General features: G+C 33.7%; 1 protein-coding gene across 1 annotated transcript in view; it reads right to left on the reverse strand.

Moving 5' to 3' along the window:
- Window positions 1–19,489, reverse strand: part of LOC145666471 (vascular endothelial growth factor receptor 1-like) — a 223,894-nt gene that overhangs the window by 22,353 nt on the left and 182,052 nt on the right. The window contains exon 20 of the mRNA XM_081733712.1: window positions 5,248–5,369. Coding sequence (XP_081589838.1) covers window positions 5,248–5,369 — 122 coding nt within the window. The remainder of the gene's footprint in view (window positions 1–5,247; window positions 5,370–19,489) is intronic.

The following is a 19,489-nucleotide window of genomic DNA, read 5'->3' on the forward strand; positions in this document are numbered from 1 at the left end:
CACGAACTTTCTGTCTGCTATTTTAGAAACTTCACAGGATATTCCACTATAGAAGTGGATTAATACAGGTCCCTTTCCTCAAAATTGCCCCAACTCTGCTTGTAGTCTGGGTCATGAACTTCGTAACGATAAAATAAGTATTATCATTGAAGATTCACATATGTACCTGGTATTTAGTATTATATGATGTACAGTTATCATTCATACTACTCTCATATATAAAGGGTGAACATTTATCTTGAAACATCCTTTTAGCTTTTAAATTAATTGATAAAATTCAATTAAATTTTGCAACATGCAAATATCGACAGAGGAACTCAGTTTGACATTTCTCTTCGCAACACCACCCGATTAACAGTGTTGCCAACCCAACATAAACATAATTTTTTAAATGATACTACGTCAGATAAAATCTACATGTTAAATGAAACCTGACAATACTACACTTATTATTCAGTTTTAAAAACAAGGATACTACCGTATGACAGACATCCGTAAACATTCAAAGTCTGGAGAGCACTGCAACGGTAACAACGCAAATGAAATAGACGTATGGCGCACATCGGAAATATCTTAACGTCGAATACTATGAAGAACACTATGTCAAACAAGTAGTAACGAAGTTAGAAGGAATTAAAATATTTAAGATCTTTAAAAAGTTTTCATTTTCGTAAAAGTGCTCAGATAAGTATCACATTTAATAATATACTTGTAGATGGCTTATTATAGACGTAACTACTATAATGCCGTTTAGAGCAATTTGAGTTAGCTCGTTCCGGGAAGGTTTCGGCCTACCATTGGACACCTTCTTCATAGACTCAAACCTTAGATCCAGTAGTTCTCTTCCTTATTCATATAATAAAAATTAATAATAAAAATGAAAGAAATAAGTTCATCGCTTTACATGAACCATTGTACTTTAGAATCACTGGGAAATATTTTGTATTGTAGAAATTATTATGTACACAATGGTTTTGAAAAGTAAATATGAATTAAATAGTCAAAATACTAATTTCCCAGATATTCCATTTTTTTTTTTATTACAGATGAAATTCACAATTTTTTGATATTCAGTAATATTGAAGATGAAAATTTTTTATGTATCCTTTTTATATATAAATTTGTTTTTCAGTATAAACTGTAATAATTTCTTAATTAAATCCCAATTTCTCGTATAAAATCATAGTTGTGACTGGAAAGGTATGAAAAAAATTAAGAAGATGTTTACTGAAGATATGTCTTTTTTGTTGAAGCAGTTCGGATAGGAAAATTAGATGATTGATTACGCCTATTTCTTTCCCACACCAGCAATAATTTGTTTCTTTTTTATGTATTACATTAAGATTAGTGGGAGTTAAAGCAGTGTTGGAAATTAATCAACGATATGAAACTATTTTTGATCTAGACCAAATCTTGAGTGAGTCCCATACATTTTCCTTCTTTATGTCTCTAAGGTTCCAGTAATGAGTGCCAGGTCCTTGTCTTATTTTCCTTTTCCATTGGATGATATATTCTTTCTTTTTATTCCTAATAATATATTTAAAATTGTAAAAGGAAATTTTAATTTTCGTATTTGTTCCCATAGTTACTGCGTTTTTGCAATAGTATGTCAGCTTCTTCGTTCCATTTTGTTTGTACATGAGTCGTTTTTAAACAATGTTCCATAACTTTATTGTTTTAAGCAATACATCAATCTCAACTCATGTTTTTCGTATCTCCGGAATCGGTTGCAGTATCGAATTGCTCTAAGCGTCATCATAATCTTTATATTTATTGTAAACCATCTATATGATCAAATGTGATAGTTATCTAAGTTCATTTTCGATATAAAACCTTCTGAATATAGTAACATTTTCAATCCCCTACAACTTTGTTCCTACATGTTAGAAATACGTCATATCATAGTCACAGCATTTGACACTAAGGCATTTCTAATGTGCTTAAAGATGTTCTTCTCAGTTTTTAACGGATTGTAAAGACCTCTAAGATTTGGAAGTTAACGAATACTTCTGATACTATAGTGTCCATAGTTTGTAACACTGGTTAATAAGTGTGGTATTTTCAGTTTTTTTTAACACGTAGATGTGAAATATTTAATAACTGACATAGTGCTATTTATTAAAAAAATATAAGTTTATCTTGGGTTGGCAACACTGTTAATTGGGTGGTATTGTGGGTACATCAAACAACGTCCCTCCGTCGGTGTTTGTATGCTATAAAAATTCATTGATTTTTATCAATTGGTTTAAAAGTTACAAGCTCATTTCAAGATAAATGGTGCACCCTATATATGTACAGTCAGCAATAAAAATTCTTTCCGTTTGATGAAATTAGTTTTGTAAATAATTTCAGAATGGAAGGACAATTTGAGCACAATTTTTAATTTTAAAAAAAGGTAATTTTCTGTTATTTCTAACAATACCACCGTTGTAGTTCTAGTCCTACCACCGTTATTCCCAAAAGAAATTTAACGAAACGAAAAGAACTTTTGTTGCTGACTGTACAATATATATATTAATACAATATATATATTAATACCTCTTGAAACTAACAATTAAAAAAATTAGTATTTTTTTAAAAATATTGAATATTTCATAATTTTATGATTTTTTAAAATGTATTAGTCTTGCCTGAAAATAATAACTTGTCGTAATAAACTATTAATTCTCCATATTCTTAATTTTATCCATTAATTTTTACAATTTAAAACAATTCTCATTGAATAGTAGTGAAAATTGTCATTTTTAATTTTAATTTTAATTTTAATCCATTGATTTTAAGTTAATTTAATTTTAACCGTTACTTTTGTCTGATACCAATTTTTAATTGAACCAATTACTCGTAAAAATTAATATCAGACAATTAATTTAATGTTTTTCTTTACCTTAATTTTTAAGTTTAATCCGTTAAATTTTTCGTTAGTATTTCTAACTATGCATTCACTGATATTCTTGATTCAATATTGATTGATATATATTAGGTAGATATTTAATAGACGTTCTACCCAGCTCAAAAAATCTACTAGATAGGTCTTCACAAGATCAAGATTGAATAAAAGAGCTACACTTTGTTTTCTTTAAAGTGTTTTCCCATATTCACTAAGAAAGGAAGGTTATGCAAAATTTGGTTGAGGCATGCTTCAGGTCAGTAAAACCGTTTAGAAGAATAAAACGAAAATCCGCACAATGCAGAAACACTGCACAAAGTATGCAAACTCCAACACTTTTATGGATTTCCACCAAGGCATTTTAAGTGACAATAGTTGAAAATGTCCCCATCTTTGCACCTTAGGCGCCCTCACTTACCTCTGTGCATTATCTTTTGCTTCGCGAAGAAACGTTCCTAAATCTTACGTTACTTTCAAGGCTCCTTACTCCTAAACACGTTGCACCTTGAAGTTATTCATAGAAAGTTCATGCACCCATAGTTGCTTGTGTTTAGACGCCGACATGTTCAATTTACTTCCAGATTTCAGTTTATATCTATATATCTATATACCTATCTATATACCTATATCTATATCTATATATATCTATCTATATCTATCTATCTATCTATCTATCTATGTATATATATATATATATATATATATATATATATATATATATATATATATATATATATATATATATATATAGATAGATAGATAGATAGATAGATAGATATAGATATATATATATATATATAGATAGATAGATAGATATATATAGATATAGATATAGGTATATAGATAGATAGATAGATATCACTTGCCGCCAATGGGCTTGATTGCCATGAAAATTTTGGTCAAGATCATCAAGTACTTCAGAAAAAGCCTTAGAAACGTACTAACGCTCTGTTCGTTTCCCTGAATGAACCAACAATAAGCTAACACCATTCATTGTCTGATCAAATTGAATACTTACCCACCCACCGTAAAGTGCCTTAAGATTATTTTTCCACCTTTAGTTTATTCAAAGGGCTTTTGCCAGATGCTTTTTAACTAAAATTCTGTGCATTGTTGCGTATTTCCCATGCTATGCACGTGTTTCACTGCTCATGTAAGATGACTCAACTTTATAATTTCAGATATATTCGCTAACAAATGTATATTATAGAGTTTTGAGTTATGTATCCTTCTCGATTTTGTACTCAAAACTAAATTATTAAAATTCTTATTAATCTTTTTCTTCTTCTTGGGGGCACGGTAACACAGTGGTAAAGTTCTCATCTCTTGTAGAAGGGGGTATCAAGTTCAATGCCAGACCTGTGATTTTATATCCTTGGGTTTTCTCGAAGTTCTGAAGTTTCCTCCTACATCCTTATTTCACCAAGTCCTTCCTAAAGAACATTAATGTAGGGCGTTAAACTAGAAATTTCGTTTTTTTCTTTTTTCTTTTTTTTCTTGGCTAGGCAAACTCTCGATTCGTTCGCCACAGCTTACAATTTTTTACAATTCCAAGCAAATTGTTAGTTTTCTTGCAGTGTTTCTTCCCTAGATGGTCTGTATATTGTAATTGGGGTCTTCTAGTGGATTTTTTTTCCTGCTAATTCCTGCATAATCAATAACAATTCCTTTACAATGTGTCTAATCATACCATCTTTTCCTTCCGAAATAGTCTATTTTTTCTCTACCATTTCCAACAATTTCTCATTCGATATTTATTTACCCATCTAACTTCCAACTCTTCGATGATTCGCTCTGGCGGATGTTTGATTCATCATTTTCTTGATCGATACAATTTCTGTGGCTTGTTTCTCTTATTCAATTTAATTTTACATAACAAAACAATGTATAACATATTATTAAATTTATTCTATGACAAAATAACAAACTAAGCTACTTATGTGGCAAAAATAGCATATTTGTAGGACAATATTTTAAAAAAAAAAAAAATTAAAAATTTTTAGTAGTCATTTCCTAAAGTACTAAAAACGCATTTATCTGACAACTCTATATCAGCAAAACAGACACAGTTCGCTAAATTAAATGGAACAAAACAAATACTAGTAGAAAATAATAATAATAATTCCTTATAACGTTGAGAAACGAAGAAATTGTTTCGAAGATTGAGAAAATTATTTCATAAATATTTTTATCCCTAGTGATTCTCCGTATAAATGCGTAGATCTAACAACTTTTGTACTTTTATTGTGTAAATGAAAATTAATGTATTACATTTCATCATATTATAAAAAACACAAATTAATTAAATAATTAAATAATTTACAAAGAAACGTACTCATCATGGTTACTCGTGGTCTTACCTGTACAGTCAGAGAATTGTCTTTGATTGTCACTTGCATCATATGTTACTGTTGAGGTTTCTTCGAAGAGCCTAACTTGATTCTTCTCATATTCATTTGGCTGAATGTTATTCGGACAATCTCTGCAAGATGAAAGAAAGATATCAATTTCTTCTTACTCTCCGAAAAAAGTGGCATAAATTAAGAAAAATGCAAATTGAAAATTGCATATTTCGAGAGTTCAGGGTTTTCCTAGTACAATGTTACGACAGTTATAGAAACCTTATACTTTGTTTGCATATTGTAGCATGTTATCTTATAAAATTCTCAAATTTGTATCAGAGTTATTATTATTAGTTATGTGTCAACGATTTCATATAAAATCTTCAGTAAAAAATTTTCTCATCTTCAGACACATTTCAATTCTTATTTTTCTACTGTGGTGGGAAGGTCTTGCTCATAGACAACCCAAATTTGTAACAACATAATTTCTTATTTTGTTAAAACCCTTCTCTCTTTTCTAGACTCTAAACTGAACTTTTTAGTGGCACTTCCGAAATAGTGAGATTAGGCGACAGTATGTGTACTCTCTAAATATGATCATAATTTTTTCTAGTCACTAAATTAAGTCTTACACCAGATAGAAAACTTTCCACACGAAGAAAAGCATGATCAACAGTATATTTTAGTTTTTCGTTTTATTTTATTTTTAGCAACTTTGAAAGAAAACTTCCTGTCCGTTGCCATAGAAACCGTCGTTTCTAGGGCAACAGATCCTGTCACGGTTAGCCAAAATTGAAAGAATACGTTAAAAAAAAATTAACGAAGATAAAAGATGTAGAGGAGAGAGGAGTCGCTAAAATTAATTTTCTTTAACGAGGACGATTACGAAAGATCACTTACTGATTGAAATCCAGATTATTTTCCAATAGAGTAACTTCCAATAAACCTTTTGTTATTGTTAATTATTCCATATCGGACTCCCGAAGAAAACTCATCGAAACAACTTATTGACCGTGCCAATAGCGACTACTCTCAATCATGACTCCGTTTTCTTTCATTTAGAAATAGGAAAGAAAGAGAAGAAAGTAGAAGGGTAAAAGAAGGAGGTAGGTAAAGAAGAAAGAAAAGAGATAGGGTATTTTAATGAGAAACAGATTACTGGATAATTCCGGAAATATAGTAAAAGGTCGGGAGAGTCGTTGAAAGACGAATCATTCTAAATGTTATTAACGACTAATCAATTTTGGAATGCTTCGGAATAGACACATGTTCCCTCATACCACCCAGACCTAGCTCCAGGCACCACGATCATGGGGTTGCCCAGACCTAGACCTGGAAATGAGAAAAGTGAAATTTAATTCTTTGTAAAGTTATTCCGACCGGTGACTGATAACTATCCAGCATCTGAACTCTGTCCTCTAGGATCGACCACACATATGAATTAGCCAAGGAAAAAAAAAAAATCACACTTATCAACTCAATATAAATTTATGTATCGCATCAATAAAAGTCTCAACTTCCTGGAAGAAAGATGTCGTATTTCGGCTTATCCTGCTATTTTTGCTTCACTCCTCGAGCCGATTTAAACCGTTAGTGACGGTCCTTCATGACCTAGGTTATTTACCTTAACACATATATTAAAACATGACACATATATTACAGATGTTAATATGACAAATGATATCACTAAAATTACTTATATTAAATCTATCATGCATTCACACGCTCACTCACTCAGGACAGTGTATATATGTTTAAAGGAAACCAACTAACTACAAAGATACAAATAATTTATTACATCCATAGTGAAAAGAAAAGACAAACAAATAATTATGAAGAAAATATTAAAAGCACAAGTTCTTGGTTATATATCAATAGAATACAAAGAGTTATATTTTAGTAAATTTTTATATATTCAATCATATTGACACATGAAAAAGAAAGGAAAAAAAATAATTACATGTATTATATCTTAGGCATGCTAAAGCAAAATGATGATTTGCGACATACGCAAAAGAAAAAAAAACTTATTTCACTTAAAAAAAAAATTGGACAAAGAGGAAAGAAAAAAAAACTTGTTGGTATATTAGAACTTATATGAGTCTCTACCTCACGTCGAGATATTAAAATATTAATAATTTCGAGCGTCCAAATCACAACTCACGCACTAGTCGTAGTGTCCAAAACGTTTCGCTCCATTTAACTTAATTTGTGGTCATTTATATATATCTCTATATGTATATATATATATCTATTGGTTTACAAAACCATTCGTCGTCTATATTTGGTTTGTAACTGGTAACAGTTTATATCTGCAATCGCACACTGCTACGTCTATACCCATCTAGGGATTTCGAGAAAATAACTTTCACTAGAGGAAGTTTCTCCTCTGAGACGATCCATTTCCAAACTTATTATCTGAATAGTTTCAAATTATTTATTTAATACTGGGACACGTCATGAGACCTTTCCTTTAGATCACTTTGGTATATATGTATACATGGTTCGGATTTTAAAAAAAAATATCTTCCACAGGTGTACGGAGTATGATGGTTCAAATTGAGGATAAAAAAAAAAAAACTGGTCAAGTCACAGGATACACATGAAGGTGAGACGGATTCAAGGTGCACTTTCCACAATGGTTTTAGGTTAATTGCTCAGGGATAATATTTGTTATGATGGGGGTTACGTTTAGACCTGCCGATATTTTTTCAATGCATGCCATTATATAAGTACAGAGGTTATCACTACATACTAATTACACATACACACATTACACACACATCACTACATACTATCAGTACATACTAATTACACATACATTTCGAAGTATTTATTTCTCTCTCTATATATGTATATTTATAATAAATGCGCACACATTTAAATTAATCACCCCAACAATAAAATTTTTCAAGGTTGCAACATTGTCCAAGAAAACAAATGACTTCCAACATTACATTTGGAAACAAATTAACTTTTATCTGATACCGCGCGTCTATAAATTTTTAACTTTTATATAATCAATTCGGATTTAAATCATGAAGGAAAAAAAAAAACTTTGTGAGGCAGGCACGTAACACAGAGCATTTCTAGATATAACTAGGTAAATCAAAATACAATTTCTGGGCCCAGGTTAACTACAAAGTAATTGAAAACCAAAACAGAAAGGAAAGTGACCAACGGATTAAAAAAAAGAAACTTAAGAGGAACGACGGTGAAAGAACGTAATCGAAGTGTCGTCAAATACTAAGTCTTTGTTCATTTCAGCGATAGGTCAAAATGTGATGGAGGACCCAATCATTATCTACTCCATTCATGAATCGTGTCTTGCAACGTCTCAGCTGGTAATTTCAGATCAGAGTTGTACGTTAAATAAATCGTAAGTAACAAGTTCAAAATCTCGGGGGGGGGGGAGGTTGAAAAAATTAAAAAAAAAACTTGAAGAAATGAAGAGAGAGAGAGATAGAGAAGAAGGAAGACGAAGAATAGGGGCGCCAAAGACTTAAGTGAGAAATAACTAACGCTACAAAGTTAGAAGTCGAATTTCGCTCTCAACAAAATCCATAGCCAAAATATTCTTAACATGCCAAAAGGGTTGTCTACTCAAATACGTAGACTCAAGGGGCGCCCTGCTGCCAAGGATGCAAGTTCTGTGTCCATCAGATCCCAATCCCACAAGAGTTGGCTTGTAAGATTGAAATCCGATCCCCGTATCCGGCCCAGACCAGCAGGAAAAAAGGAGGGGGGAAAAGGGACCAGGTAACTGCGTCCCCAATTTTGAAATCTCTAAGTAAAAAAAAAATATTCGACCCCTTAGAAAAACTAAGAAGGTTCGAGGACAGTAATGAAACTAGAATAGAAGTATTATCTAAGATATCCCTAACTAATGATTTGCCGAAATAAAAAAAAAATTAAATAAACTGAATTTTGGATCGGTGATTTCTATGCCAAACTTCACCGATAGCTACCCCGCGCAGACACGCCACAGTCTGGGATGTCGTTAATTTCCCTCGTCTAATTAAACTAAGAAAAGAAATGAAAATACTTAAAGGGACTAGGGGTCGACATCCGGGTACGCGAAAATAAATTTCAATAACTAATTGTTTTGATTCTGTACCCAGTCAGAGCTGTCGCCTCCATGAACATTGTAAGCTAGCCTGAGTAGGTAACGTGAAGAAAAAAAAAATCTCACGGAGTGGTACATTCTATTTTTAAAACCGACCAGAAGATATGATTCACTACAGCCCTGTTGTCTAACTACTATTGTCTTTTCATAATTTATTATTCAATATGTCTAGTCAGCGATTATATGATGCTACCCATTCTATCAGATGGTATTACTATGGTTGATTACTATTATGACACATAAACTACAAAGTATTACCGTAGTCCGACTATATATCGCCCTCCGGTCCGCGTGATATTATGGTGCAGGGGTCAGAACCTGAGATGTTTGTAGTTACACGTATCTATTCAATATCTATATATCAACACGCGGCGAAGTATTCACTGGGCTACTATATATTTAACTATATGGGTGTCCTATATTCTATATTCATTTACTACAATATTCATATACTTATTAATATTCATATTCACATTAATATTCATTTGCCACGACGCTATATTCTACAAACACCCTGTTTCCTCTATCTACGCCCAGCCTATTTACACATTTCATCATAATACTTTAAAATCTATAATCACTACAAACATTTTCCCATTCCGATCACCGCACGACAACCTCACTCGAACCCAAGACTCTTTTACCACACACACAATACTATGTAATACTTGGTAGCTTTATTAAGAACGAAAGAAAAAAAAAATCCTATGTATGTTCACTGAAAATAGAATTATCTGCGATAATGTCTAATGTTTATAAAATTCTGCATCAACAATGAAATTCTACAGCCACGAAGAAAAATGGACATTTAATATATTTTCAAAGCGAAGAACTAGCATCATATCGCCCGACTTCTGTTAAAAATTTACGTATTGTTTATTTATTTAAATATTTAGATTTCTAGACTATGCAGAATGTTGAAACTTTCAGAATATATTAATTTTGGGTCACTTGACCTAACTGTACATTCATATGGGCTGTGAATTATACCTTCTAGGTTTTATTTCGGAAAGAAAGGTCAATTTCATGAAAACTAAATCACTAAGCACCTCGACGGAAGAATGGCGGTTAGTACTGACTTCTGACACTAGGGCTAGCGACGATATAATGAACCCTTGAACAACTGAATGTGACCTTGTACACGGAATTATTATACTATATTACGTTCACTTAATGACGGAGTAATAAAAATTTATCGCATAGTAAATACTACACTGTCCAACACACTCTTTCATCACTTAATTATCACTATCACTAATACTACATTACAAATATACACATACTACTCGAACTACAAGACACATCATGCCACATTCATACTACACACTACATTAATACATGTTATACTAATAAATATACACAGGAATCATTCAGATTTTACCATGTTAAATCGGCTCTATGAAAGGTAACGAAAGGAAAGAAATGAACAGGGCCAACTGGCCCTTATATTTACTAAATCATATTCTTTACTCGACCTATTTAATCGATGCCCTGAGGGGACATATCGGAGTATTAGCTAGCAATAGGACCCCTGCCCTGAAGGGGCAGGAACCCGGAACGAACTGAATGTTCAACTCATCCCGCTGGAAGCCGTACTCCCAATTTGGGAGTCAGATAGGAGCCCTTACTGAAATTTACACGTGCATTGTGATTACTGGACTGACTACCACAAAATTAAATACCGCCATGTTACTAATAAATAAATACAAAAAGAAATCACATCCACTACATACACGAACACAAACGGTAGTGAGGCAGGCCTTACGTAACTAGAAAAGGAATAATTTTAAGGATAAGAATATTTTAAGGGAGAAAACACCACTCCTCCGAAACTGTTTATCGATTCCTAAGAAAACTCGCAAACTGATGCACTTTACAAAGCCTGCCCATAACTAACAATATCTGCACAACATGGCGTCATCTATTTTTTATTTCTTCAGTCCGGTTTTTACTATGAAAAACTAACAAATTATGGCTCCGTAGCTTCCTGCTTGGTAGTTATTCGACTATTATATCAGTTTTACCTTTTACTGCAGGTTTTCTCACTCCGTTTCAACGTTTTTGCTGGGAAGATCCAAATCTAGCTGTTGTCAACAAGATTTTCCGGCTTGGAATGGAATAATTGCGCCCTAATATCATAGCGTGGGTTTATCAGCCAATCAAAACTAAGCATTTTGGCGGTGGGGCTTTGAAACGAATAAAATTTGGTAAAATCTGGATCAAACTAGATTTTAGAAGGACCTAGGTATCTAAAAGAGAGGTGAAGGGTGGTCCTGAAAATTCTGTCGAATTTTAGATTGGTTATTTGATCTGGAAAGTTCCGTCCAATAGTGGATCTATATTTTCGGATAGCACTGACACCGTAAGAATTGTAATAATCCATATACACATCCATATACAAGACTTATAACTAATTTAAAATATAAATAAAGATATTGATTCCCAAAACTATCATTCCCAATGATTTTTTTTTTTACAGTTTTTCCATGTTAATTTGAAATAGAATAATGAACAATATTACGAATTATATGAACAGCCAGAAATTTTTTTGTTAAACATCAAGTACAGTCGGTGCAAAAAATTTCGGGCACCCTCCTATTAAAAACATAATTTCATTAGACTGTAATGGCATATTACAGTTCCCCGGCGTCGTTAAAAAAAATTTTTGTTTGAATAACAAAATTTTGTTGAATAGAATTAACATGTATTAATACCAATAAACTAACTACTCACTCATACACTCATGCACTCAAATGAGACAGTGTAACATTCACTTTGGGTATTGAGATAGAAGTTCACGTTTTTTGTCCTCGGTACAGTTGAAAAGTTTAAGATTTTGGAAATTGTGAGTTCACCTTTTAGGTAGCAGGAAAACACTAGGTAACCAGTTCGCAATGTTCCCATCAAACGTGGGAAAACGTTCAATGTCCTGGAGGGAAACTTTAGAGCTCATACTAACATAAGTAGGGGAATTGTTACTGGGAATTAACATATTCTCCTGCACAATCGGAGTCGTCACCGGATTTACCACCGACGACGTAGTAGCGGTGTTATAATTACCCATGTAAGTGAAAGGGATTTTGTTGGTCGTATTGAGTATGTTGGGCTCCATCCCCGGACCAATCGCACCCATGAACAACGACTCAGAATGGCACCCATCTCCTTTTCCCGGCAACACGCTATGTGATTGTATACCTCCATGTAAGGAGGGAGCACTCACGCTAGTGACCGTAGTCGTCACAACACTCGACTGATTCGGCACACTATTAGAATTGAACCACGACTTTGGTTCTGACCGATGCATGGGGTAGTGCGTCGCAATATCCCGTGCATCAACCGACATTAACTTTTCTTTTCCTGCGCTACATGTAGTTGTTATCGCAGGTAATATTTCTGAGAAATCGCTACCGGGGAAAGGATAGGTTACCTCTGGTTTTCCGCAACTAGGTTTCGTTATTTCTCTTTGAATATTTACTATTTCGTTCTGAATTTTCGAAATTTTTTGGTCAGTCATTTCCAGTTTGGTTTCTAATGATAAATCTGACAAGGTTGACTTTAAACTATCAATTTCGGCCTGCTGTGTTTCTAATTTATTGTTAATCTTGTGCAATTTGGTATCTATTTGTTCGATTTCAGAATTTACATTATCTAATTTACCCTCAGTCTCCTGCTGAAGTTGCTTTAGGGACTGTTGAGCCTCGCATCTGACCAAATCGATGTCAGTAGACGTTTGCTCTCTCAATTTGTTTATTGAGGAAGCAAAGTCCAAACATATGTTGTCTATTTTGTGAGTTAATACTTCGAATCGAGATTCGGTTTCTCGGTTCGAGGCATCTATTTTTTCATTCATTTCCCGGCTATTCTTATTCATTTCGCGTCTCATCTCTAGGCTATTATTATCTATTTTTTCATTTATTTCGCGGCTATTTTCATTTATTTCGCGTCTCATCTCTCGGCTATTATTATCTATTTTTTCATTTATTTCGCGTCTCATTTCCCGGTTATTTTCATTCATTTCTTGTAGCATTTGTTGCAATGAAAGGAGGAGAGCGTCATTATTAGATGACCCAGTCTTCCTTTTCTTTTCTTTGGGTTTATCACCAACTGGATCCCCATCTCTTTCATCATCATCGAGGTCAGATATCTCCACTGGAGATATTTGGCCTCGGTTCTTCGGGGTACTATACGCTCGCTCACCATCCGAATCGGGATGTTCATTTTCCTTTTCAGAGGATAAACTCATGGGTTCACGCGACTGGTGGAGCTTCACCTCACATTCTTTACAATATTTGACTATCTCACCAGCCCGGACCTTTTCTGCATTTTCCGCAGTATCCTCTAAATTAATACAACTGAAATGTATCCATTTCAGCCCACATTCGTGACACCTCACTAGCCTACGAGAGACGCGAGCTCTTTTCTCACTACTTTCTAAAGTACATTGTGTACATGAGACTTCCGCGTTCTCGTGTGATACGACTTCTCTATTGGTTGCCATAGCTTCGACCCAAAAAGACACAATATAAATACATACAATTATATTCTTATAAACTAACAATACTTATTATTCAGGTACTATTCATAAATTAAGGAACTCCTATCTAATTCCCTCCTTGGGTCAACTTCCAGCATTTTCAAATTTTAGAATTTGACAAATTCCTTCATTTCCCCCTTTCTACAGAGAGAGACAAAGATAGCAGAACAGCCAATGACTATAATTATTTAATCTCACTGTAACTTTTTAATTATACACCTTTTGTGGCCAAATCAATATGTGCTCGATCCTAAACAGTGTTTAATAAATAATTTCAGATTCGTTACCAGGGAAAACAATTGTTTCCATGGTAACTGTCCGATGTCAACGGTCGCCAAAATTGAAAGAAAAAATAAACAAAGATAAAAAGAGATAAAAGAGCTAATGTAGAGGAGAGAGGAGTCGCTAAAATTAATTTTCTTTAACGAGGACGATTACGAAAGATCACTTACTGATTGAAATCCAGATTATTTTCCAATAGAGTAACTTCCAATAAACCTTTTGTTATTGTTAATTATTCCATATCGGACTCCCGAAGAAAACTCATCGAAACAACTTATTGACCGTGCCAATAGCGACTACTCTCAATCATGACTCCGTTTTCTTTCATTTAGAAATAGGAAAGAAAGAGAAGAAAGTAGAAGGGTAAAAGAAGGAGGTAAGTAAAGAAGAAAGAAAAGAGATAGGGTATTTTAATGAGAAACAGATTACTGGATAATTCCGGAAATATAGTAAAAGGTCGGGAGAGTCGTTGAAAGACGAATCATTCTAAATGTTATTAACGACTAATCAATTTTGGAATGCTTCGGAATAGACACATGTTCCCTCATACCACCCAGACCTAGCTCCAGGCACCACGATCATGGGGTTGCCCAGACCTAGACCTGGAAATGAGAAAAGTGAAATTTAATTCTTTGTAAAGTTATTCCGACCGGTGACTGATAACTATCCAGCATCTGAACTCTGTCCTCTAGGATCGACCACACATATGAATTAGCCAAGGAAAAAAAAAATCACACTTATCAACTCAATATAAATTTATGTATCGCATCAATAAAAGTCTCAACTTCCTGGAAGAAAGATGTCGTATTTCGGCTTATCCTGCTATTTTTGCTTCACTCCTCGAGCCGATTTAAACCGTTAGTGACGGTCCTTCATGACCTAGGTTATTTACCTTAACACATATATTAAAACATGACACATATATTACAGATGTTAATATGACAAATGATATCACTAAAATTACTTATATTAAATCTATCATGCATTCACACGCTCACTCACTCAGGACAGTGTATATATGTTTAAAGGAAACCAACTAACTACAAAGATACAAATAATTTATTACATCCATAGTGAAAAGAAAAGACAAACAAATAATTATGAAGAAAATATTAAAAGCACAAGTTCTTGGTTATATATCAATAGAATACAAAGAGTTATATTTTAGTAAATTTTTATATATTCAATCATATTGACACATGAAAAAGAAAGGAAAAAAAATAATTACATGTATTATATCTTAGGCATGCTAAAGCAAAATGATGATTTGCGACATACGCAAAAGAAAAAAAAACTTATTTCACTTAAAAAAAAAAATTGGACAAAGAGGAAAGAAAAAAAAACTTGTTGGTATATTAGAACTTATATGAGTCTCTACCTCACGTCGAGATATTAAAATATTAATAATTTCGAGCGTCCAAATCACAACTCACGCACTAGTCGTAGTGTCCAAAACGTTTCGCTCCATTTAACTTAATTTGTGGTCATTTATATATATCTCTATATGTATATATATATATCTATTGGTTTACAAAACCATTCGTCGTCTATATTTGGTTTGTAACTGGTAACAGTTTATATCTGCAATCGCACACTGCTACGTCTATACCCATCTAGGGATTTCGAGAAAATAACTTTCACTAGAGGAAGTTTCTCCTCTGAGACGATCCATTTCCAAACTTATTATCTGAATAGTTTCAAATTATTTATTTAATACTGGGACACGTCATGAGACCTTTCCTTTAGATCACTTTGGTATATATGTATACATGGTTCGGATTTTAAAAAAAAATATCTTCCACAGGTGTACGGAGTATGATGGTTCAAATTGAGGATAAAAAAAAAAAAACTGGTCAAGTCACAGGATACACATGAAGGTGAGACGGATTCAAGGTGCACTTTCCACAATGGTTTTAGGTTAATTGCTCAGGGATAATATTTGTTATGATGGGGGTTACGTTTAGACCTGCCGATATTTTTTCAATGCATGCCATTATATAAGTACAGAGGTTATCACTACATACTAATTACACATACACACATTACACACACATCACTACATACTATCAGTACATACTAATTACACATACATTTCGAAGTATTTATTTCTCTCTATATATATGTATATTTATAATAAATGCGCACACATTTAAATTAATCACCCCAACAATAAAATTTTTCAAGGTTGCAACATTGTCCAAGAAAACAAATGACTTCCAACATTACATTTGGAAACAAATTAACTTTTATCTGATACCGCGCGTCTATAAATTTTTAACTTTTATATAATCAATTCGGATTTAAATCATGAAGGAAAAAAAAAACTTTGTGAGGCAGGCACGTAACACAGAGCATTTCTAGATATAACTAGGTAAATCAAAATACAATTTCTGGGCCCAGGTTAACTACAAAGTAATTGAAAACCAAAACAGAAAGGAAAGTGACCAACGGATTAAAAAAAAGAAACTTAAGAGGAACGACGGTGAAAGAACGTAATCGAAGTGTCGTCAAATACTAAGTCTTTGTTCATTTCAGCGATAGGTCAAAATGTGATGGAGGACCCAATCATTATCTACTCCATTCATGAATCGTGTCTTGCAACGTCTCAGCTGGTAATTTCAGATCAGAGTTGTACGTTAAATAAATCGTAAGTAACAAGTTCAAAATCTCGGGGGGGGGGAAGGTTGAAAAAATTAAAAAAAAAACTTGAAGAAATGAAGAGAGAGAGAGATAGAGAAGAAGGAAGACGAAGAATAGGGGCGCCAAAGACTTAAGTGAGAAATAACTAACGCTACAAAGTTAGAAGTCGAATTTCGCTCTCAACAAAATCCATAGCCAAAATATTCTTAACATGCCAAAAGGGTTGTCTACTCAAATACGTAGACTCAAGGGGCGCCCTGCTGCCAAGGATGCAAGTTCTGTGTCCATCAGATCCCAATCCCACAAGAGTTGGCTTGTAAGATTGAAATCCGATCCCCGTATCCGGCCCAGACCAGCAGGAAAAAAGGAGGGGGGAAAAGGGACCAGGTAACTGCGTCCCCAATTTTGAAATCTCTAAGTAAAAAAAAAATATTCGACCCCTTAGAAAAACTAAGAAGGTTCGAGGACAGTAATGAAACTAGAATAGAAGTATTATCTAAGATATCCCTAACTAATGATTTGCCGAAATAAAAAAAAATTAAATAAACTGAATTTTGGATCGGTGATTTCTATGCCAAACTTCACCGATAGCTACCCCGCGCAGACACGCCACAGTCTGGGATGTCGTTAATTTCCCTCGTCTAATTAAACTAAGAAAAGAAATGAAAATACTTAAAGGGACTAGGGGTCGACATCCGGGTACGCGAAAATAAATTTCAATAACTAATTGTTTTGATTCTGTACCCAGTCAGAGCTGTCGCCTCCATGAACATTGTAAGCTAGCCTGAGTAGGTAACGTGAAGAAAAAAAAAATCTCACGGAGTGGTACATTCTATTTTTAAAACCGACCAGAAGATATGATTCACTACAGCCCTGTTGTCTAACTACTATTGTCTTTTCATAATTTATTATTCAATATGTCTAGTCAGCGATTATATGATGCTACCCATTCTATCAGATGGTATTACTATGGTTGATTACTATTATGACACATAAACTACAAAGTATTACCGTAGTCCGACTATATATCGCCCTCCGGTCCGCGTGATATTATGGTGCAGGGGTCAGAACCTGAGATGTTTGTAGTTACACGTATCTATTCAATATCTATATATCAACACGCGGCGAAGTATTCACTGGGCTACTATATATTTAACTATATGGGTGTCCTATATTCTATATTCATTTACTACAATATTCATATACTTATTAATATTCATATTCACATTAATATTCATTTGCCACGACGCTATATTCTACAAACACCCTGTTTCCTCTATCTACGCCCAGCCTATTTACACATTTCATCATAATACTTTAAAATCTATAATCACTACAAACATTTTCCCATTCCGATCACCGCACGACAACCTCACTCGAACCCAAGACTCTTTTACCACACACACAATACTATGTAATACTTGGTAGCTTTATTAAGAACGAAAGGAAAAAAAATCCTATGTATGTTCACTGAAAATAGAATTATCTGCGATAATGTCTAATGTTTATAAAATTCTGCATCAACAATGAAATTCTACAGCCACGAAGAAAAATGGACATTTAATATATTTTCAAAGCGAAGAACTAGCATCATATCGCCCGACTTCTGTTAAAAATTTACGTATTGTTTATTTATTTAAATATTTAGATTTCTAGACTATGCAGAATGTTGAAACTTTCAGAATATATTAATTTTGGGTCACTTGACCTAACTGTACATTCATATGGGCTGTGAATTATACCTTCTAGGTTTTATTTCGGAAAGAAAGGTCAATTTCATGAAAACTAAATCACTAAGCACCTCGACGGAAGAATGGCGGTTAGTACTGACTTCTGACACTAGGGCTAGCGACGATATAATGAACCCTTGAACAACTGAATGTGACCTTGTACACGGAATTATTATACTATATTACGTTCACTTAATGACGGAGTAATAAAAATTTATCGCATAGTAAATACTACACTGTCCAACACACTCTTTCATCACTTAATTATCACTATCACTGATACTACATTACAAATATACACATACTACTCGAACTACAAGACACATCATGCCACATTCATACTACACACTACATTAATACATGTTATACTAATAAATATACACAGGAATCATTCAGATTTTACCATGTTAAATCGGCTCTATGAAAGGTAACGAAAGGAAAGAAATGAACAGGGCCAACTGGCCCTTATATTTACTAAATCATATTCTTTACTCGACCTATTTAATCGATGCCCTGAGGGGACATATCGGAGTATTAGCTAGCAATAGGACCCCTGCCCTGAAGGGGCAGGAACCCGGAACGAACTGAATGTTCAACTCATCCCGCTGGAAGCCGTACTCCCAATTTGGGAGTCAGATAGGAGCCCTTACTGAAATTTACACGTGCATTGTGATTACTGGACTGACTACCACAAAATTAAATACCGCCATGTTACTAATAAATAAATACAAAAAGAAATCACATCCACTACATACACGAACACAAACGGTAGTGAGGCAGGCCTTACGTAACTAGAAAAGGAATAATTTTAAGGATAAGAATATTTTAAGGGAGAAAACACCACTCCTCCGAAACTGTTTATAGATTCCTAAGAAAACTCGCAAACTGATGCACTTTACAAAGCCTGCCCATAACTAACAATATCTGCACAACATGGCGTCATCTATT

This window comes from Thermobia domestica, chromosome 12 (genome assembly GCF_964235325.1).
Source record: "Thermobia domestica chromosome 12, izTheDome1.hap1.1, whole genome shotgun sequence".
Classification (NCBI taxonomy): Eukaryota; Metazoa; Arthropoda; class Insecta; order Zygentoma; family Lepismatidae; genus Thermobia; species Thermobia domestica.